This window comes from Lepisma saccharinum, chromosome 12, assembly GCF_977018435.1.
Source record: "Lepisma saccharinum chromosome 12, izLepSacc3.1, whole genome shotgun sequence".
In the NCBI taxonomy this organism is placed as follows: Eukaryota; Metazoa; Arthropoda; class Insecta; order Zygentoma; family Lepismatidae; genus Lepisma; species Lepisma saccharinum.
The window spans coordinates 35232099-35255314 of NC_139240.1; the positions used below are offsets into that span (position 1 = coordinate 35232099).

Genomic DNA, 23216 nt, shown 5'->3' on the forward strand with positions numbered 1-23216 from the left:
GCTACGACTCCAGAGGTCGTGGGTTCCAATACCAACCTGGGTATGTGTGTTCTTTGTGAGTGTCCTTTCACCAATTTCATATCATCACTAATCCTTATCATAGCGATAGCCAAAAGTGGCAGAAAAGCGACGCAAAATAACCTAATTCAATCAATCCAATAGCACTTCGGATATTTCCTTTGTTCCACATTTTCGGATCTCCCTCCCTCCTCTAAAAAAAATCTTGAGTACGTGTCTGGGTCTGATGAAGAGGATGTCAATTGTTTTGCTGTTTAATTTCTTGAATCTCGAATTCCATGAAAATGAATGAATGAAGATAGTCAAGGTCAGTATGCCTGATATATCTTTGCATTCGGACTCGACAGTGGGATGCACAAGTATTGCTCAGCAAATTGTCCAGGACTAGATTCATTCATTTTTCTCTTTCCTGTCGTGCTTTTTAAGGCATGGGTTTTTATGTGTTCTGGTAGCTACTGAGATTGTCAGCAGCTTGTTTAGATCTTTGTTTCACTTTTTGAAGCTCTCATTGCATAAAACAAAGGGGAAAAAAAACATTATGATGGACAATTTGCTTGGTAATATTTATGTCCCACTCTACCAGCTAAAAATTAGATGTGAAATTTCTGCATAAGTATATGAATCGTATGTAACTAGATAATGTTACGAATGAAGCAGGTACAATTTGTTATTAGAAAATTGATTTTGTAAACCCCGCCCTCTCCACCGTAGTCAATTCCAATAAAAAAACGAGCCTACTCATTGCGTTCGCACTGATGCGAGTTAAACCAAAACTATTGATTTTCTATAGAATTTCTGCAAATGGAATTCGTGCATATTATGATTGTTTGTAGTAATATATCTTTCATATTTTACAAAGCAAAACCACACATTTCGTCTGTTTGAAATCGTGACCTTTGATGCAGCTTTCAGACGTTAAAAAGATTCAATAGGGAATCACTCAGAGAGAGAGAGAGAGACGGCGCGATTGTAGCTGGAGACTTGGCAACGCTGTACAGCACTTAAGTGAAGCCCTCAAAAACCGGGCAGGGTTCCGAACTGGAAAAATCCGGCTGCGAGTGGGTTTTAGTGCGCGTTGAGCTATCCAGTGTGCATATGCCCGCGAAGGAAACCATGGTTTTCCGGAGGCAGAGGAAGGCAAATTTCTCGAACAGGGAAATCGGCATGTTGATGAGCGAAGTGGAGGCAAGGGGCGAGATATTGCTGAGTAAGCAAACCGATTCGCTAATAATGCAGTCTAAGCAAGCTGCTTGGATAGCCGTGACGGAGTGCGTGAATAAAGTGTGCTCCGGGGAACCGCGTACTTTACGAGAAGTGAAGAAAAAATGGGAGAATATCCAAGCTTCCAACCGGCGAAAAGCCATCATAGCGCAGCTGAAAGTTCCTGAAGGACAGTTTCCAGGAGGTGACAGTCTTGTGGTTAGTGTGGACGAAGAGAGCGCGACTGGGAATGAAATTACGGTCAAAGACGAACCCGAAGACGTGGAGGTTAATGTTACTGATTTGGAGGTCCAGCCGGACATTATAATGGACGAAGATGCCCCATTTTCCTTCCCGCAAGTCCGTGCCTTGCCTGAAATTAGTGTTCACCTAAATCCACCGCCCCTTAGAAGAATACCTCAAGCCAACGGACGTCTTGACGCCTCTCCCAGCACCAGCTTGGTCATAACGTCGGTAGAAGGCAGCACCAGTCTCTACCCCGAGAGCCCGGAGAAGATAGTTCAACAGAACGACGCAAGTGGCGCTAGTTACCGATCAGCTGGCGAAACCTCAACGCAGAAACAAGCGCGTAGTGGCGGTAGGTCGGGAATCGAACATGCGAACGGCTTAAACCAAGCCCAACCTTCGTTCCTAAGTTCAGTGATTGGTGAAATCGAACGCTCAGAAATGAAAACATTGGAGTACAAGAAATTGCAAGTTCTGGAAAAGTTGTTGCGCGTAGAGAAGAAGAGGTTGAAAGTCGAGAAAAAGCGATTAAAAATCGAGCAGTTGAGGTTGGGGTTGTTGCAAGCGGATAATGTAGAAGTGGAATCTGTACATGACGCTTAAAAAAGTTGTCATCTGTTCTTGAAAAATAAACTGCAAAGTAAGCTTAAGTGCCGAAAAGAAAAAGACTGATCATAATTTGTGATAACGGTAATTTGTGTACAAATTCCGTGTAGAAAGCCAGAAGTATTTTCTTTTCTCTTTTTTTATTAAACAAAATGTTATTCCGAGAGCTACAAAAGTTTATTATTTTTTAAGTTCCGGTAACACACCACACGTCATATTTCATACAAAAATGTTGTATACTTCCTTTTCAGCGTGTTTCGTCCTGAAGTCTACAGTTCCGAAGTGAAACAATCAATTTGGTTTATTTTACTTCGCTTTTCTGAACTTTTGACTAATCGCAAAGATGACGATGAGTGGTGAAATCTTGGCATGGGCACAAATGACGCCCATGCCCAACCCTGGATTCGAACCCGGGACACCTTAGGGCGATGTTATAACCACTCCGGCAAAGATTCGTATATATTTGTCTTTCATCTGGCGAATGACATTCAAACTAAACTTCCATACTTAAAATGGGATTCGACCTTGTCAGCCTCTTTGGTGAAACGGTTAGCATAACCGGCGTCGAAGTTAGGGCCCTTGCTTCGAATCCTGGGTACGAATCGTTGTCTCGTGTGTACAGTGGGATCCATGAGTATTACCGTGCAAATTGTCCATGACTATTTTCATTAATTTTTCTCTTACATCCTATGTATTTTTAAGCGATGGATTTTTATGTATGCTGGTGCAGAAGTTGCCAACAGCTTGTTTTAAGCTTTCTTTTAGTTTTTGAAGCTTTTATTGGGTCAAATAAAGTGCACGAACATGGCGATGGACAATTTGCACGGTAATACTCATAGATCCCACTGTACCATATTATATATATATATATATATATATATATATATATATATATATAATTTATCCTCATCGCCACGATGAGCCGAGAGCAAAATCAAATACGCCCACAGGGGAAGGCTAGGGGAACTTGTCCCCCTGTCCGAGATATCTGTAAAAAGTTCACGTAATTCGAATGGTGAAATTGTAGCGATATTTTATTACAAATAATGTTGTTTTGTGTGACAGGGTTTTAAGTTACATCAATTACTGACTTGTCCAACAATTTTTTTGATTTGAAAAAAATAAAAGCTAAAATATAACTTTTATCTGATTGAAGAGCAAAATAGGAAATCTTACTCTGCACCCCGTACCACCGCCGAGGAAAAAAATCTGCTCGTCCCTGAGCAAAATAGAATAGACCCAAACTTACGTAGGGATGAAATGGGGAGAGGGCGTTAGTAAAGACAGTGGAACGTACTACGAAGCCAGTAGACACGTATGTAGAACAATACTTCTGGAGGGGTTCGAACCAAGTGTTTCACATGTAATAACAGTAAAGTTTCTAAGTCTATTAATAATAATATTAATAGACCAATTAATAATTATAATTATCGTTATTATTTCATGAATGGGTAAAAAAATGACATGATTTGATTGATTTAGTTTATTTTACTTTGCATTTCTGCCACTTTTCGCTAATCGCGAAGATGAGAGTGGGTGATGATATGATGAACTAATGAAAGGACACACAGAGAGCACCCATGCCCTTGCCGGGATTCGAACCCGGGATCTGGCATCGTCGCGCGGTGTGCTAACTACTCCGGCACGGAGGCCGACAAAAAGATGACACGAGAATATAGAAATAACGATATATATTTATTATCTAGCTTATGATTACTAAAATATGTATAAAAACAACTGTCCTGCCAAAGTACCGTAGCGCCGGTGTAAGACGCACTTTTCCTTTAAAAATAGGTCTCGAAAACAAGGTGCGTGCGTCTTAAACGCCGACACTCAGTTTTTTATTACCTTCAAAGAAAGTGAATGGGTCAAAGGTTCATGGTATGCTGTGAAAACTAAGACGGTGGTTCATTGAAGAAGTGTGACATTAGTAATGATGCACTGGATAGCACAGAGGACAATTTGTTGTATGAGGACTCATATTCTGATTTAGAAGAGGTTTCTAGTGACTCTTCATTTATCTCTGGAGATGAATGTCTTGGTTTTGAAATGTATTCTTTCCTAGTTAGATTAGGTAAGCTATTTGTTGAAAATAGTACTACACATTACTTTATATTTGAAATACTATAAATTAATTATAATATTCAGTGATATGTGTACCAAAAAGGAGTATTGTACGTCTTATTCGCCGGCAAATATGGTAATTCATTCATTCGTTCATGGTTTTCTGCCCAAGGGCAGGTCTTTCCTTGCAAGCTCCATGCTATTCGATTTTGAGCCCTTCACGTTGTAGCAACGTATGACCCATTTATTTTAATGTCGTCAATCATTTGGTATCTTCTTCTTTCACGGATTTTCTTTCCATTGACCATTCCTTCAATAGCATTCCTTAGGATACAGTTTCTTCTCAACCAGTGACCCAACCAATTTCTGTTGAATTTCTGCTTCTCTTCAGCTCAGGCCCGTAGCTAGCATTGATCTCCAGGGGGCTCATGGGTTATCAGGGCGGGGGGGAGGGGGCTTTGTAAACCAATTCCAATTTTTTTTAAAAAAATAACAGTATTAAATGAAGGTAAATTATGTGGGGGGAGGGGCCATTACGTTACAAAAAATTTATAAATATAACACAAATACTACATTTTTCTACATCTTTTAAAATATCTCTTTAAGTGTTACTTGACTGGTACTGAAATCATCCCTTACACACTCCATACTGCTTTAGATGTTACAGATATTTATATCACACAAAAAAATGCACAATATTCAATCACAGTGTCTACAGGACATTCCATCCCCCGCCGAATCAATGAAACTCCCTTTCGTTCCCAAAACTTGTGAGCTGTTGACCTTTGTTGCAGTTCCGAAGGAATTTGCATGATGACATCAAAGTCCAGCATTGATATCTTAATGTCAAAAAATTTTAAATTATTTAAAAAAAAGTTGTTAGATTCAGCTAATGAAAAGTCCCTGATCATTATTTTTTCGTAATGTTATTGGTAGTATTGGCATAAGTTTTCACAGGTACTGTCGACGCAAAGCTGTAATAACCACAATCTATATCCTTACCTTTTTGTAAAGTTCCAACCCCACCCCCTCCAAATACGTTCTTGGTAACCAGTATATTTCTCTCTTTTCTCTGTGCGTCATCATTTATTTCCTAATAGTACCATTCAATGTCAAAATTACCCTGGAATAAAAGGTACGGAAGATTCATTGGCTTGTGTAAGCGCACAAGCATGATTGCGAAATTAAACAAGTTAATCAAAAATTGATTGATTTGCTTCGCTTTTGTGCCACTTTCTGGCTAATTTGCGAAGATGGGGATGAGTGACGATATGATGAAATTGAATGAACACTCACAAACATCCATGTCCAGGCCGGGATTCGAACCCGGGACCCCTGGCGTCGTAGCGCGATGTGCTAACTACTCCGCCACAGGAGCCGGCAAGTTACTAAAAAAGAATAACGCGCTACAGTTACCATCACTTTAAGGTAACAACATACTGTTGTCCCTTAGCATTAAGAGGCCATAGCGTGGAGGCAGTGGCGGTGATTAGGGGGGACAGTTGCCCCCCCCCCCACACTTTTCGCCACTTTTGCACCCGCACTATGCTAAACCTTATCTACAAAGGGAAATATACTGTCTTTCGCCCCCAGTTTTGGAACCCAACCGCCGCCACTGTATGGAGGCAAAAGCTGGGGGCAACTACCTTCCCCAAATCCCAGCCACCGGTCCTGGTAATTAAATCCTATACATTTATCAATGTATCGAAGTAGCGTTAGCCTATATAATTTTGGCAAACGCCTTACTAACGTAAGTACCCAAATGGTAATTAACTACAAAACACAGTTGAATTTTATTTCAAAGTTCCTCAATTCGCTACTTTATTAATTTTAATCATGTAATACGAGGGTCACTATTTATATTTTGAGCCTAACAATGAAAAAACAGGAATTTGGCATTGAAAACTGCTTTATTGTTTTTCGAAGTATTCTCCTTTATGGTCAATACACTTTTGCATTCGTTCCAACCATTTGTCAAAGCAGTTTTTCCAATCTTCTTGAGACACCTCCATAATATGGTTTTGAAAGCATCAACGGCGTCTTCCGCCGACGAAAATCGTTGTCCACGCAATTTATTCTTGACATTCTGGAACAAGAAGAAGTCATTGGGTGCCAAATCAGGACTGTACGGTGGATGACCCATCAATTCGATTTTTTGACTGTTCATAAAGTCGGTTGTTAGACGACATGTGGGACAGCTGGCATTGTCTTGATGAAGAATGATCCGACGGCGTTTGTTTTCAGTATTTGACCGAAGACCTCTGGCAAACAAATTGTTGTGTACCATTCAGAGTTGACCGTTCTACGTTCCTCTAAAGGCACAGTTGCCACATGACCAGTTTTCCAGAAAAAACAGGCGACCATTTGTTTCGATGTGCTTCGAGCGCGAACAACTTTTGTTGGATTGGGTTCATCTTGAAACACCCATACAGTCGACTGCTGTTTACGTTCCGGCTCATATGCATATATCCATGATTCGTCACCTGTTACAATCTTATATACGTCTTTTGAAGCACCACGATTGTATTTATTGAGCATTTGTTTGCACCAATTGACGCGAGCGTCTTTTTGAGTTTTTGTCAAATTGTGTGGGATCCAACGAGAACATACCTTTCTCACAGCTAAATGATCATGTAATATTTTATATATGCTGGTGGAACTAATGCCTATGGTTGCCTCAATCTCACAGTATGCCACATGACGATCTTGCAGTATTAGGTTTTGCACAGCATCAATGTTTTCTTGAACAACAACTGATTTTGGACGACCTTCGCGAATCTCGTCGGTGAGCGAATGGCGGCCACGATTAAATTCGTTATACCAGCGTTTCACAGTGGCAAAGGATGGGGCTTCATCGCCAAATGTGGAAGTAAGTTGATCGATGCACTCTTGTCTTGATAATCCAAGTCGAAAATCGTAAAAAATCATCGCACGAAAATATTCACGAGTTAATTCCATTTTATTGTTGTCGCGCAATCTCCAAGGCAACATAAACAATACAAATCAAGCTATTGACAAAACATTTGAAGTACGTTATGGTCCATAATGCCAGACGATTCCGTGCAAACGTCAAATCGCGCCTAACTTCAATCAGTGTTGCCAAGGCTCAAAATATAAATAGTGGCCCTCGTATATCATATGGTGCCAAAACTTCCTTGATTAGTGCCAAAGCCTTATTTAATTCTGATTGCATAAGATTGGATATTTGTTTGTTTGTTTGAGTTTATTTTTAGGTCCATTTTATGCACAAAAGGCTAATCGGGACTGAACCTACACTTTAAAAAATGAGATCCGAATCACTATGAGCCTCCACAGGGTTGGTGGCTATTTTTTTTTTAAAAAAAGAGTTGTATTTATTGTTGACAAGAATTAATTGAAGTTACTGTTGCATAACATAATAAATTTATTGCAAAATCATGTACCAATTTAAGCTAAGAGATTACTGTTTCTTTTTAGGTCGTTATGTGGGTATTGCCTTCTTTAACAGTAACTCTTTAAGTATTTTGAAAATAAGGCTATTGTTTTTCAACATGCAAACCGTAAATACAGATAACATGGCCATGTTTTTATTGGAGGAAAGTAAAAAACAGAAGGACAAGGATCCAAAGATTGGCGGGGAGGGTAGGTGGCGCCTAAAATCCAACCCGCCCGGATGAAAATATCTTGAGCCGCCCCTGCCTGTACATCTTATCTTCATCACGTAATTTCTTCAACACTTGTATGAAGAAAACACGACGACAAACTTAGAATAAAAAAGCAAAAGATGCACATTGTCTCTATAAATATCACCAAAACTCAAAGGGAAGAAAATAATTGGATTCATTCCAAGATATAATAAATGTTATCGTCATGGAAGTGCAACAAATTAGTAGTCATTCTTATCTTACTAAATATGCAGAGTTTTGTTAAACAGCCATGCCTGAACACAATACATAAAAATGTTTTCAAGTCTCAAGACTAGTTGAACCATTGTCGTCGAGTTTGTAAACTTTACGATAAAACGAAAGAGCATTGCGTAGGATATGTTGAAAAACTTCATTTGAGGAACATGTTTAGTCGGTTGCAGCCATTGTGCGTTCTCGCTGGAGCGAGCATAATAATCAGCATGTAAGTATTTGTGTCAGTATGAAAATCGTCGTCGTCGTTATGTTGTCTCACACAACAAATTTTTGCGATTTCTAGCCAAAGTTGCTGAGTTCAAGTACAAATTTATGTCTAAAAATCCGAGTCCTATCTGCTCAAGACGGGTACATGCAGGTGGGTTAATTACAGGAAAAGAAGGCGCATTGGTTTACGAGAAATGACGTCATTAGAAGTAGGTCAGCTACAAAGCAATAGCAGCAAGCAGTGGCGGCGATTGGGTTCCAAAACTAGGGGGCAAGGTGCAAAAACAGTTTACTTTCCCTTGGTAGATAAAGTTTAGCGTAGTGCGGAATCAAAAGTGGCAAAAAGTGGAATGCCAAATGCCCCCCTCGTTCCCCTAATCGCCGCCACTGGCAGTAAATTTTATTGAAAACTCAAGATTTCTCGTTTTTTGTGTATATTGAAAACCAGGTTAATGGGGAGTTATTATTGTACGCTCATGCTCTGGGATTATGAATTAAACTTGTCAAGAAATTACGAGTCGAATACGTGGAAAATCATTGAGAGAAATCGCGGTAAAACTTCACTCAATAAATGCCAGCTGCAGGACTCGACTGCAACCTCTCGAGTACGAGTCTGTCACTCTAAACTCACAGAAACTCGTTTGGCGAGCCAAGATGACACTCTTTTCTTTATCTGACCCCCGCTAGTTTCATTCAAGTTGTTTATTAGTTTTATAATCCTCGCTCGGAGAAGTGCAAACGTTTAATTTTAGATGTCAGGCAGAGGTGTCGCCACAAGGTGGGTACAGTGGGATCCATGAGCATTACCGTGCAAATTGTCCATCATAACAATAAGGGCTACAAGAATTAAAAAAAAAAACAACTCAAAACAAGCTGTTGATTTCTACACCAGCATACATAAAAATCCATCGCTTAAAAACCCATAGGATGTAAGAGAAAAATTAATGAAAATAGTCATGGACAATTTGCATGGGAATACTCATGGAACCCACTGTACTAGGCAGTGACGTGCGGTGACGTCGACACTTGGGGTAGCAGTCAGTGGCGTGCTGAAGGGGGGGGGGTGGGGTTGGTGTGGGTTACACCCTTCCCCCCTTTAGGGCCCAGTATTCCTAAAAAAAAGAATGTCAATAACAGGAAAAGATTACAAAATGATGAATGAGTACTACAAAAAAAGTACATGTAAACCCCACCCACATTCAAAAATGAAAAACGATTTGATTTGACTACTTAGCCAGAGATACTGGGTTAGAATCTCAGTTTGGCCATGGGTATTCTTTGTGTGTCCCTTCATCAATTTTATCGTATCATCTTCGCGATTAGCCAAAAGTGGCGAAAAAACGAAGTAAAATAAACCAAATCGAGCAATCAATCAATGATTTGATTTCATTTTTGTTACTTAGCGTCGCTTTTTTGTCACATTTGGTTAATTGCGAAGATGATAAGATAAAATTAATGAAGGTACAAACACAAAGAACACCCATGCCCAGGACGGGGTTCGAACCCGGAACTCCTGGTGTCGTAGCGCGCTGTGATAACCACTCCCGCACAGTTGGTTGATTTGGTGTTTTAAGTCCACTTTATGCACAGAAACAAAACAGGAAACAAAACACACTTTTTTGTAGTTTCTTCAATAATATTCATTTGGCTTTTTGAGTTCTGAGATACATTTTTCATTCCAAATTATTTCATTATTCACTGCAGAGTACAACACATAGGACAAGAATGCGCACTCATCACGGGTTCGAATCCTGGCCTGGATTGTTCATATGAGGTCCTTTCATCAATTTCATCACTCATCCTCACTTTCGCAATAACCAAATGTGGCAGAAAAGCGAAGTAAAATAAACCAATCCAACAACAATATGGACGCGCGTTCTCTTGCCCAAATAAGTAGTATATTTAAATACAACTCTACTAAACGAGAGTGAGAGAGAGCCCGAGCACATATTTGTAATTTAATCATTATATATTCCATACTTGAAAAAAAAGAAAGAAAGCATAACATTATTGTCTGCACATAACACGTTTCCATTTCATAAATAATAAAATTACATTGCATATTATACATACATATTGTACAACGTGTAAAATGTTGTGCAAATACACAGAACTGCAGAAAATTTTACCCTGAGTTCTTTAGAGGATTTACAAAAAAATCTATGAGAAACCAATCCCCTATCTGTCCTATAGGAGATAGACTGGGGGACCTGAAAGCACGGGCTTTCAACCATTGCAGCGGGGAGAGGGGGCAAGGGAGGTAGAGGTAGAAATCTTCCTTTTCTTTCAGGCGGCCGTTTCTACCTGGAAACTGGTCAGGCGGAAGAAGAGCGAGCTAGGGTATCCAGCCAGCTTTGCCCGCGGAGAACACCGATGAACGAGAAGAGCGTGGGAAAAAAAGGTGTTGCATATGAGATGTGGTGGCTTTAACAAGACAATAAATATTGTGATTTGAATATAATTCGAGGTGTGAGATTGATTGATCTATCTCTGCTAGACTAGCTACTCCTCAGTGCACGTCACTGGTACTAGGCCTAGGCCACCGTGATGTGATACAGTCTTAGGCCAAATAGCTTGCATGAAAAATATTCTTATTTCTGTACGGTAGAGGAATATTCAAACTCATGCGCACGCACGTATTTAATGAGAGAAAAAGATACAAAGGAAATATTAAAACAGAATGGATTTCCCTAAATAACAAGAAACAGTCACTGTACCTGCACATGGTGTCTCATGTGCAGATACGACGACTTTTTCATGGAGGGAATCTCCCTCCAAAAAATACTGTGACTGAAATGAAATTATATGTGTGAAATATATACCTTTAGATATTTTCCAGTGGGACGTCCATGATCGATCGCACACCCTAAATTTCATTCCACACTCCTCTCACCATCCCAAGATGATTAATCCTGGCGCCGGCGCTGACCCTGAAAAAAGGGGTGGTGAAAATATTCATTCTCTTCTTTGTTCTTTTATTACTTATTTATTTTACGTTGGAATCAAGGACACCCCCCCTGAAAGACTTAAAAAGTACATAAATTAAATAATGAAAATATAATTTTAATAGCATTTGTTGTATAATCGATGCTTATTTATTTCCTCTCAACTTACTGGAAGCCAAGGGTTATATTGGGATCATACGGTTTTGAAAGGCAGTACTAAGGAAGATTTATGTACTACTAGTGATAATATGCATAAAATATTAATCAGGAACTTTACTTTTCGTCAACTGAATCTAATATCCTTTTTTTTTGTTATTCAAAAAATATTCAATTCTTTATCTATTTGATATTGATATCCTTGCCATAGCAGTTGTTTTTATACAAATATAAGCTATTATATCTCTATTCTTGTACCGTCTTTTTACATATTGATGTAATAATAACAATACAATATAAATTATTCAATTTACGTGGGAAGTAAAATAAACGTTATTCTCTTTTCAAATACTTCAAACCAAAGTATTGCCCCCTGGTAAAAGTGGATACGTCCAGGCATTTTAATTCCCTTCGTTTAGGCTTTGGATGTTTAAACTTGATCTTGTTTATAGAACAGAAGATTGAGATGATAACTTCTGATTACAGAAAAGTTCTGATTATAGAAAAGGATCTATAAGTTTTATCCAATTAGTCCTGAGCGTGCTTTAAGTTTGAGGCTTCTCACACTGTATTTAAAAGTTAATATCTCATTTATGTAAACCAGTTGCGTTACTTTTATTTCTTATTAATACTTTATGAAAAATCTTCATCAAATTTCTTTAGTTTCTTCTCCTGAATGAATCCAAATATATAGATATGTACTATGCTGCCATCTATGAATGGATAAATTAACTTCTTCAATATCAATAGCCTTTTAATGTTCTCGATGAATCCAAATTTATTGATTGTTGGCTAATGTATTTGGGTTCGAATTTGTGCTTGTGTGTGTATTAGATAGATTGATAGATAAATAGTTAGGACCCCAGGCCGGGATTCGAATCCGTGATCCCTGGCGTCTTAGCATGCTGTGCACGGAGGTCGGCCAAAGTTTCCAGGAAATAAATGCGACAGCGACTATTAAAAATTCGACGCCTGTCACCTTTACCACTTTCTTTTTCTAAATAAAATTGATGTTTAAATCTGGCGTGGGACGGCCAAATTGTTAAACTTTTAATTTAATATCGTGGAAAACGGTGTATGTAATAATGCTCTAATGTGACTCATCTTCACTCACTGCCCTTCCTTTCACACACCATAGGCCACTTTGACTTCACTAAAAGAAAAACACGGAACAATTAGAGACACCGAGTCGAACACGGTATTCTCGCCTGATGACCTGACTTCAGTCAACCAGCAACTACCCCTTTCAAACTTTTAACATCGCCTGGCCTTAACTTTGCCTCGAAAGCTGATTAAGGTCGCAGCCAGGGGGTTGCCCTTCTCGGAGAGTCAAATCCAGGTTTAGCGCTGGATGTGGCCCCTTTGAGGAGACCTCCATTCATGCAGGCATGCACTAGTAGCTAACTACCTACAGCATGTCGGATATCATGCTTCCTCCGAGCATAAAATCCGGGGAGAGCCAGCAAAAACCTCGGCTGCGTCTGAATTGCATTAGCTTCATCTAGATTGTGATGTGTGAAAAACCCTCACGGTAAAGGGGAGGGAAAAACACATTCCCTAGATTAGCCACTTCTCTATTAAGTTTGCAACTATGTCAACACAATGCGAAAGCTCTCGCGTCGTGCCAGCCGAAAATGGGCACGGCTGGTTGTCTTATGACTACCACCATGGGCGTCCGGAAGGGGGGGCAATGGGGGCGGTGGCCCCCCCCTGGAAAACGAAAGTCAACCTAAAATTACATATTTCACACGTATAATTTAATTTCAGCCACAATAATGTGTGTTAATTATTGCACGAACATGATAAATTCAAATTTAAGCAATGTTTTTTGAGGGATGAACACTATTATTGGGGAAAATATGCCATGTTGGCCCCCCCTGAAAAAAAAACCTTCCTTGCCCCTCCCTGGAAAAAATCCTGCGGACGTCCATGGCTACCACCTCCTTCCCTGATTCCTGCGGAGACTTTTTCATGCCTCCGCGGATGCCTCTGCTTATGGGCCACACTGTGTTGGCCCGGTTAGCTCGGAGCAAGTTAGAGAACAGCTGGGGATGCGGCGCAGGGATTGAGGCGGCCGTAAGCTCGAACGCTTGCGAGATTCGAATCTCCTTGTTCGTAAATGTATTAATTTAACTATTAAAGTACATTTTGGTGAAGCACGTGCTTTTTCTGAGGGTAGAGCCATCGCACGGCGGCTCTCCCCTTAGAGCCGCCACTGCATATAATATGTGTCATATTAAGATTTTAATATATAATTAGTATTAGTACTAGTTTTTTAAAAATATTTTTACATATTACAATAGCTAAAAATATGAAACCGACTGATCAATTTTTGAGGTTATTATAATAAATAATTTCGAGAATGGGCGGCAGTAAGAGGGGCAAGGGAGTCACTCCCCCCTCCAGGAAATGAATGTCAACCTAAAATTATATATTTCACGTATATAATATCATGTCAGTCACAGTTATGTTAATTATTGAAAAAACGTTGCAGGATGTACGAGGGCGTTTTGGAAACTTTTGCCTTCTATGCAATAACTCTGGCAACATTGCTAAGAGACACGCGAAATTGGTGCGAGAATAATCGTTGATTCACTGACTGTTGCGACATCTATCGGCGTTCGCATGTAACATCACGCATGCGCACAATAGTGAGTAAAATGGCAACGTACATAAACGTGCTGTTATTGAATTCCTCACAGCAGAGGGTTGTGCGCCCGTTGACATTCATCCACGCAGAAGTTTTGGAGCATGGAACCACAGTAAACTCCGATCGGTACGTGAAGACTTTGGAGAAACTCCGCGCACGATTACTGCGAGTTAGGCCTGGCAAGGACGCAATTCTTCAACATGACAATGCTCGCCCACACACGAGTCGCCAAACACAGCGTAGCGTCTCAAATTCTACGAGATTTTACCCCACCCGCCGTACAGCCCAGATCTCGCACCTTGTGACATTTTCCTTTTTCCGAGGCTGAAAGATCATCTGAAGGGACACGGTTACACCAGTGATGCGAAGGTGCAAGCAGATGTGCGTCGCTGTTGCCGGGAGAAGACGCCTGACTTCTTCGCCAAAGGGATGCAACAACTTGTCCGACGTTGGCATTTGTGTGTGGCTATTTGAAAAAAGTAGTGACATCCTGGTAGAGGACATTACAAGCTTTAAGAAGACATAGTTCATGTAAGTATCTTGCATATTATTGACGTTGTTGCGTAGGAGGCAAAACTTTTCAAAACGCCCTGGTAATAAATTCAAACTGAAGTTTTTTTTGTTTTTTTTAAGATGTTGACGCTTATGGGGGGAGGATATGCTTCGTTGTCCGTTGAAGCAGGAAAGAAGTACCTTGCTTGCCCTTTCCTGAAAAAAAATCCTGCGTTGACTACTGTTTTTGTGTTTCAGTGTATCAGGCGAATGCCCAGACTGCAATGATGTTTCTTGCCCCACTGAATCAGACAGTTTCTGCCCACATGGAATTGTTTATGATGTTTGTGGATGCTGCAGAATGTGTGCAAGGGTAATTACAGTAGTTTCATCTTAATGTACTATACCAAATCAATTTACTAAACTCTCACTTTATGGAATTAGTCAGGAAAGTTTAACGTAAGTTGAAGCTATCCTTGTGGCTACTACACAGTCTGACAATTAAGAAATAAGATAAGTTTTATGTTGTGTAAATTCTAGTGTTACTGGCGTATGTAGGGGGTACTGATGAGGCTACAGCCCACTCCAAAATTTTGAGAATATCAACATTTTCAAACAAAATAAGTGAATAAACCAATGAGGGGGGGGGAGACCAGAGTGGTAGATGCAAACACCCCTAAAATAACCCCTCATTGCCATTTTTGAGAGGGGAAGGTTATAAAAAATACAAGATATTTTATTTTGCATTCTCGCCCCCTAGAAAGCAGCTACGTACTATCCTCATTTACAATTTCAGCTCCTCCAGAAATAAAAATCCTGTGTATGCCAGTGTGTGAAATGTGGTCCATAATCTAAACATTTCTTCAATTCCATTGTTGTGGAGGATAAAACGGAACATTTTTGCTACAGTCCTCTCACGAAATGACAAAGTGTAGGGCAAGACAATATTGTGTTTTATTTATGACAGCTTATTCATCATGTACTTGTTCCAGAGCATAAAACTATAATTGGCTGTTACTATCGTAGTGCCCTCAGTGATTATGAAAGAGAACTGTCGGTATCCAACCTGAGTATCATGAACCGGGTAGTTGATTCCTGCTCCATGATAATGCACAGTGCTAGCGGGCAGTGTTTGTTCACGTATTCTTTGCCTGAAAAAACTGAGGGTTTCAAATCATCCCCCCTACTTCTCAGATTTATCCCCTGTGATTATTTCCTGCTTCTGAAAATGAACCTCCTGTTGAAATTGTGTACTTTTGATGAACACAGGAACATCCTACAGGATGCAACATCGAATCTTCAAGTTGTACCACATCACCACAAGTAACCACAACTGTTGGACCAACTGCAGTTCTTATGTGGGGAAGGTTGGCAAATTGAAGTTGGTCCTGCGATGGGCCAACTGTTGTTGCCAACTCTTGTCCAACCATGGAAAAGTGAGTCAAAATCAGTTTTAAAAACTACTTTCTCCTGTTAAGACAACTTTCAAGAGTATGCTGTAGATTCTTGAGTGTAAAGTAAGTGATATGTAACAGTGTTTATTTTCGAATATTTCAGTCACATCACATACTGGAATATAATATTTTGTTAATGAAATTAGACACTAGTCCTATGGCAGACGCCAAGGATGGGAGATATCTCTGTGCTGGGAATTGCTTATTGTTTGTCTGTTTAGCTGTGGCAGAAAATTAACATTCTTACAGGTATTCTTGTGAACAGTGGTGTGCCCAGGATTTTCAAAAGGGAGGGGTTACGTACACATTTTCTGGTAGTCAGCTCTCATTTTGTCATGTTTTCCTACCTTTGATGTTCTTTTTTTTTAGGAATACTGGACCAAAAGGAGGGGGGGTTATAACCCCCACCAACCCCCCCCTTGGGCACACCACTGTTTGTGAAGGTGGTTAAACAATGTTATGTCCAGACTAAATTTCCATGAAAGGTGGAAAAAGTTTTTTGTACTAACCTTGAAGATACATTTAAAACAATGATACCATATGAATGAGAAAGTGCTGCGTATTTTTTTATTTTACCCAAATAATTTGTACTAGAGATTATATTTGCCCTCGCAATAAATTACATATATCGGAACACAACCTTATCTCTACTTTAGTTTTCAGTACATTGGCCCAACGTAAAAATCACACGTTGGAACCACAGTCAAAATTACTGTTGCTCAACAGTATGTTCTTACGTTTGGCCACCATTTGCAGTACGGTTGGCCCAACCACTTTTGGTTGCTTTGGTAGACTTGCAGATGTCGTTTCAATCATTGGCCAACCGTGCTGTATCAATGCAGGAGGGATGTACTACGAGTCGACCATCTCATTACTTAATTGTCAGACTGTGTGTGAATGTAGCAACATAAGTGTGTTTAGAATTGGCAGAAAACCCATCAGTCATCCTTAAATTTTCACTAAAGACAAGTTGATCTCCACCACAACAGATTAGCACTATTGTCTACTGCTGCGGTCAAAATTGCGTAAGTTAATCAATAAACAGTATCCTGTTACTCTACTTTGGTTGCAGAAGTAACTTGTTATTGTTGTCATGCAATAAGGACATTTAAATGTTTGCACAATTATCACATCTTTTCCTACTTTTACATGTCTATTAAAACAATGCAACAAAGTATATTTCACCTTGGCAAATAAATCCTTCAGTTCTCAATTTATCAAGGTAATACCAAGTAACTACCATAAGTATTATTACAATTACTTGTCAAAATTTGGTAACTTGTTACCAACTCAAGTACCAAAGAAAGGATGCGTTGTAATGCAAGTACAGGAAATATAACACATTACTAGGGCCCGGGACTTTATGTCCTATAAAACTGTGAAGTATGTATGTAATTACGTATGTCCTAAAAATTGAAAAATATGTCACAAAAATTCAGAAATATTCCAAGTAAAGCGAAAAATATGCACAACAGTACTTTCAAATTTCTCATTATACGGGAAGTTAGTCTCTTCCAGGGCCAGATTTACACATTTGTGGAAACTGTGTGGTGGAGCCGTCTCGCGGCACTACTTGCACAGAGAATTGTTTCCGTTCGCCTGCTCCAGAGATAGTTGGGACAGAGTATACCCACTGATACGTGCATGGCTCAAACGACAAGTGATCTGGAAACTCCTGTACTCGATTGGCGATAGAGCAGGAAGCTTACCGAATGTTATTTTTAGTTTCGACTGATTGTTAGGAGAAGCAAAAAACAGGTAAAGAAATGAGAACAATTTAAACTTGTTTACATTGATATTCTCGTGCCCCCACAACAATGACGGAGAACATTTTTCCTCAATAATGTTCGCATGGCTATCAATTGTCAGCCTGATATAAAAAAGGGGAGGTGCATATTGTTGTTCTGTACTAGTTGGTAAGAAATGACGGCATCTGCTTCAAATTTCTTTGTCCATGATTTCCTTATCCTGCCATCAATAATATAAACTATCTGTTGCGCTAAAGGTATGAAGAATAAATTATAAAATAACTGATTATATGCAAGACAATTACGAAATTATATATAAATATGTCTTATTATGAGAAATTTGAAGAAATATGTTGTAAAAATGCTAAATTGGTAAAACATATCAAAATATGCCTTATCAAGTTCATCTATTTTGGCTGATTTTCATCAGATACGTGAAGATCTTAGCCCAGTAATCGATCCAATGCAAATTAAAAAAAATATATTATAACATCAAGTCCTGGGCCCTACAAATTACTTATGTTAGTCTCTAAAATTAGCTGTGGTTCTAAAACAAATTTATTTTCTAAATGGTAACCTTCAGTTTGCACTTCAGGCAGGGACCTATAAGGTAAGCTTTTCAAAGGTCTGGAAAAATCGGAGATTTTTGTTCCTTAGTCTGAAATACAGGTGTTCTATACAATTGAAGGGGTCGGGTGTAAAACATGGTGACATTTTGGTCATTTCTGAGTTCATTAAGAAAAATGGTTATTAGAAGCTATACTGTAGATAAATTGTTTTCGTGTTGTGTTTACCAATTTCAGAATGCTTCACTGAGTCCAATCCAAATTGAATGACATGGCAATTTCACTCCAAAATTGAAGGATGGCACATTTTTATTTGTAACCCAAAAAAGACCAAAATGTCACTTAGCATGTTTTTCACCAGAGCCCTTCAATTATAATTTCAACACTATTACAATTAATTAATTTATTTTGTATTATTGCCTAAGAGCAATAAGCCGAACGTTTTTAAAGTTAAATCAAGAATTATGAGGGGCCATTAAAAGTTGCTAAATTATAGTTTCATTCACTCTCACGTTCATTATATTTAATTATAAAACTAGGTGTGTTCAATATCAAATTATAATTTTTACCTATGAAAGTTGCAGTTTTTAATCATATTCAATAACATTTTGTATCATAATTCTCTTTTGTTTACTTTTTAATGAATTTTGACACTGTGGTGAATTTACCTTGTTTCACATACAAAAAAATATTTTTACACAATTTCATTCTTAACCACTAGTGGATATTAACTATTTTTGATTTAAATATTTTAACATGATGATTTTTATATAGTACTGTGTTTAGAATATGATTTCAGTAATTTGAGATATTGTTAATCATGTCAAAATAATATATGAAATTAGTTGCTTAATTGGAAAATTAAGTATTGTATGAACCGTACCCAAACAATTTATCTGGCACAAGGCCTCAGGCGACTGCCCAAGTTGTCCCATTGACTTCATGAACATACACACAATGCATGAACAAGCTTTAAAAAACATATACTGTACTTACCCTCAAAGATAGCAATTGTAGTCAACGTAGGTATTAATGGCTGTTGTGAAGGCTTGAAGCATTAAGTAAAACCAGGCTCAAATTGGAATGGGGCACTTTTCACTGTCCTTTGCAGGACCTGCAAGGAGATTTGGAGAGGGAAATATGACAAATTGGTATCTAGTGAAGGTTTTAGGATGGGAGGTTGTAAGTAAAGTTTGTTGGATTACTTGAATGTGTGTTTGCAGTTAGATGTAGCTTAGGTGTCCGTTTTCCACTTCAACGATTGATGTTTCCATCAGATAAATCACAAGATCTTTGTAAGTAAATACTGTACACATGGACAAGGGGTGTTCAGTAAGTTTCAGTACACAGTTAAAGGAAAGAACAAGTGTATATTTTGCACAATTTATTATGGACAGAATCCTTACATAATAGACTACTATCAATATAAAATAAAAACAAAACACCATGGTGCAACAGGTCTCTAAAGGCCAGGGACTGCCAGACCAGCTTTTTCATTCGATGATGCATAGTCAGTGCTTTGTTTTCAGACTTTCGAGACTGGAGTCTGCTACTACTTCTTATCAAGTAGCTATCCTATTGACCATGCTGGGTCAATGCTGAAATTTTGGGGGATCACATGGGGAATTGAACCCAGGACAGCTTGCACCAAAGGCGAGAGAACTAACCATTTGGCTACGCAGGAGCCCACTTATCAATATAACCCTTGGCACAAAAGCCCATTGAGGGTCCGGGCAGTGTTGCCACATGAAGGGAAATTTCCCTTTTTGAAGGGAAATTTTGAGCTAATTTTAAGTGAAAGGGGAAAAGGGAAATTCTATGAAAAATAGCGAATTTTCAGGGAAATTTTATGACACTCAATATTAATTATATTAAACATTATAAGAGATTCCAGTTTTCAAAATGAGATTTTTTAAAAAAAAAATTGTCGTAGTATACTTTGTTCTGAGAGGAAGGGTGGAATTTGGGTTGGTCCACATCTGGCTACCGTTTGGGGCTGGAGGTTATTGACCATTCACCCTTATGTCCCAGCTTTGGGAGTGGGTGGCTAATTGCAAAGATGGGGATGAGTGATGATATGATGAAATTTATGAATGGACACTCACACACAGCCATTCCAGGCCGGGATTCGAACCCGGGACCACTGGCATCGTACCATTTCAAAGTTAAATTATTTAACATTTTATACATACATACGAACATGGATCAACGATGATAATTATTATTATTATTATTTATTTAGATGAAGGGAAAAAATGGGCGAAAAAGGGAAATTTTACCCCTTGCAAAGGGAAATTGAGCTTACAGATTGTGGCAACACTGGGTCCGGGCCTACCTACCGACTACTGACCCCACGCCCACTTGTTGATGTGAAAGATCATTGCTCAGCACAACAAACCCCAGTCGTTATAGTCTTTCATAACTGGGTTACACTACTAATTTGTAACCCACGATGGTGGGTTGCCACTGGTTCCATACACAGGCCGAAATCTCAGGAGAAAATTTGTTATGCTCCCACCAGCCGACTCGAACCTGCACACGACCTGTAGCTGGAGCCCAAAGCATGATGCCCTAGACCGCATGGCCACAGTGCGGGACACTTATCATTCAATTAAGTCAAGACAAATGCTAAGCATGTGTCAGAGTGAGACACATTCATCAGCCAGCTTATTCTTTGCCATGACTGCGAGACATTTATGCTGCATACGTTCGCCTGTTTAACGAAGGGCGAGGGAATGTGCCCGATTAGGTGCAGCCATAGTAACTGATGATTTGTAGGGTTGAAGAAAATGTTCATAGGGAGAGAGGATTCTCAATTCCTGGACTACTCGTGCAGTTTCCTCAAATCTTATGGACTTTATTCGATGCAGATGAGACTAATAGATTGTAATATTAGCATTACATAAATGAGCATGCTCCTGGACCATAAAGTGAACTCTGGTTAAAATTTTTAGGGAGAAGTAGATAATTTGGAGGTGTGTGGATAAATTACTGGTGCCCACAAAGCTTTCCAGCCGTTTTACACATACCATTTAGTTATCACAGACAAGTTCCTTCTTTCCATTCATTTGAGCATCATAATTCCTTATCTGTTCTCCCTGTGCTGAAACTAATGAATAACTTGTTCCTTTGTAGGGTCCAGGAGAGAGATGCCACGTGTATGGACATCCTTGTGCTAGAGGTCTTCGCTGTCGTCAGGTGAAGAAGCTGAACAAGCCAGACGAATCATTCAACTTCATCAACGAAGATCTGACTGACGACCCTTTCGGAACTGAAAAACAAATCAGCTACACGGTGGATGGAATTTTTCCCGTTGGAAGTCTGGACGGGAAATCCATGCAGCAGTTTGACAGAATGATGCCGATCGATCCATTCGAAATGGAGGAACAGGTGGAAGACATGTTGGGACTGTTCAAGATTTTGCTCCCAAATATGCAGACGGGTTTAAAAGCTGGAGAATTTGAGGTGTGGACGCCAAAGAGCGATCACAAGGAATCAGAAGGAAATCCGAAATCTGCGATTGAAACGGAAAGCAAGAAAACTGCAAGAAAGAGTGCCAGCAGAAGTAGAAAAGAGTACCACAAGTTGCCACTACCCCAACACACCCTCTCAAAGCACCACACAATGTGGCACAAAACTGACGAGGACAAGCATCACCATGGCAAAATGTCAACGCAAACGCCTTCCACCACTCCCAGAGAAATTCCGACTAACTCAACTCTGGGAAGTACCGCAAAGGAAACCACAATGCCCCAAGCTGCATCTGAGCATGGCACTTCAACAACACAAGGACTGGATGTTCCCAGAAGACAGATAAGCGGAACGGAATCAACAACCAAACCGCACACGAAAAAGACACCCAAAGTGGAGCCAAAGACAGATTCTCCGTTAGCTAACAAAGTGGAACAAATTGACACAAAAAATATAGTAATTCAGAAGCCAGAGAAGATTATACCGGAAACAACCACTATTATTACACATTCAGAGGTAAAGTCAAAAGGCACACCATCGAAGGATATAGCAACACAAGAAAATATGAAACGTATTAACAGCATCCTTTCAACTGTCGAAAACACACTGGTGCGCAACAAACGTGGATTCCTCCCTTCGAACAAACCTCAATTTAACACCCTTCCTCAACCACTTGCGGACGATGAATCTGCAACAATCTACGAGATACTCAATCCTCAAAAGTCAGAACATGCTACCTTGGGTGCTCAAATCGACTCGCCTCTGAAATATATTCATGCAATATCCAAACCATTTGCACAAAGTAGCACATTGCATTCAACGATCTTCCACAAACTGGCAAAACCAACCATCAGCATGAAAGTTGGAGTTCCTAACTCTGCTGCGAGTTACAAGGTCCAATTTGCCAAACCTTCGTCACCCTTTGCACAGTATAAGCACCATTCAACAACTGATAACAACGACATCTACCATGGAGTCTGCAGTTATTAAAAGTGTTACAGAAATTTTGGGGACACTGCAGAAATATGCTAAAGCACCTTCTTGAATTAAATACTTTTCTCTGTGGAAAAATGTAATTTCTTAACATACCTGACCATATCCTTCATCCTCAACAGCAAGTGTTCATGTAGAACAGTGGTCTGAAACCAACGACCTGCTGGCTTTAATTTATTGGCCTGCTAAAGCCTGTAATGGTTAAAGTACTTAGTGTAGTTAGTAGGGTGTCTGACTGCTAAGCAGTTCCATTCCCAGGGTGGGTGATCCAAGGTCAGAATTTTTCCAGCCTTGTCCCCTCATAAGGTTGCTCTGGGGCTGACTCAGCCTCAAATCAATGGGTACTTGGGGGGCAACGTGGGGGAGGGGAGTAAATGCAGTCACAGGGTGGTGCTGATCACATCACCCCCAAAATGCCTGAGATTGAGAATGTGTGGAGGGTGGTGCTGATCACATCACCTCCAAATTGGCCGAAATTAAGAATTTATGATGTCCTATCCC

At 39.5% G+C, this 23216-nt stretch overlaps 2 protein-coding genes across 2 annotated transcripts; both read left to right on the forward strand.

Annotated features, from left to right (window-relative positions):
* Window positions 1–1077: 1077 nt before the first annotated feature.
* Window positions 1078–2229, forward strand: LOC145996430 (uncharacterized). The gene has a single exon (XM_083132904.1). It carries the CDS (start codon window positions 1114–1116, stop codon window positions 2065–2067), a length of 954 nt encoding a protein of 317 aa, XP_082989030.1. The 5' UTR covers window positions 1078–1113; the 3' UTR covers window positions 2068–2229.
* A 5866-nt stretch (window positions 2230–8095) lies between these two features.
* LOC145995970 (uncharacterized) lies at window positions 8096–22793 on the forward strand. Its single transcript, XM_083132057.1, has 3 exons — window positions 8096–8241; window positions 14742–14856; window positions 21387–22793. Exons 1-3 carry the CDS (start codon window positions 8183–8185, stop codon window positions 22710–22712), a joined length of 1500 nt encoding a protein of 499 aa, XP_082988183.1. The 5' UTR covers window positions 8096–8182; the 3' UTR covers window positions 22713–22793.
* The last annotated feature ends 423 nt before the right edge of the window (window positions 22794–23216 follow it).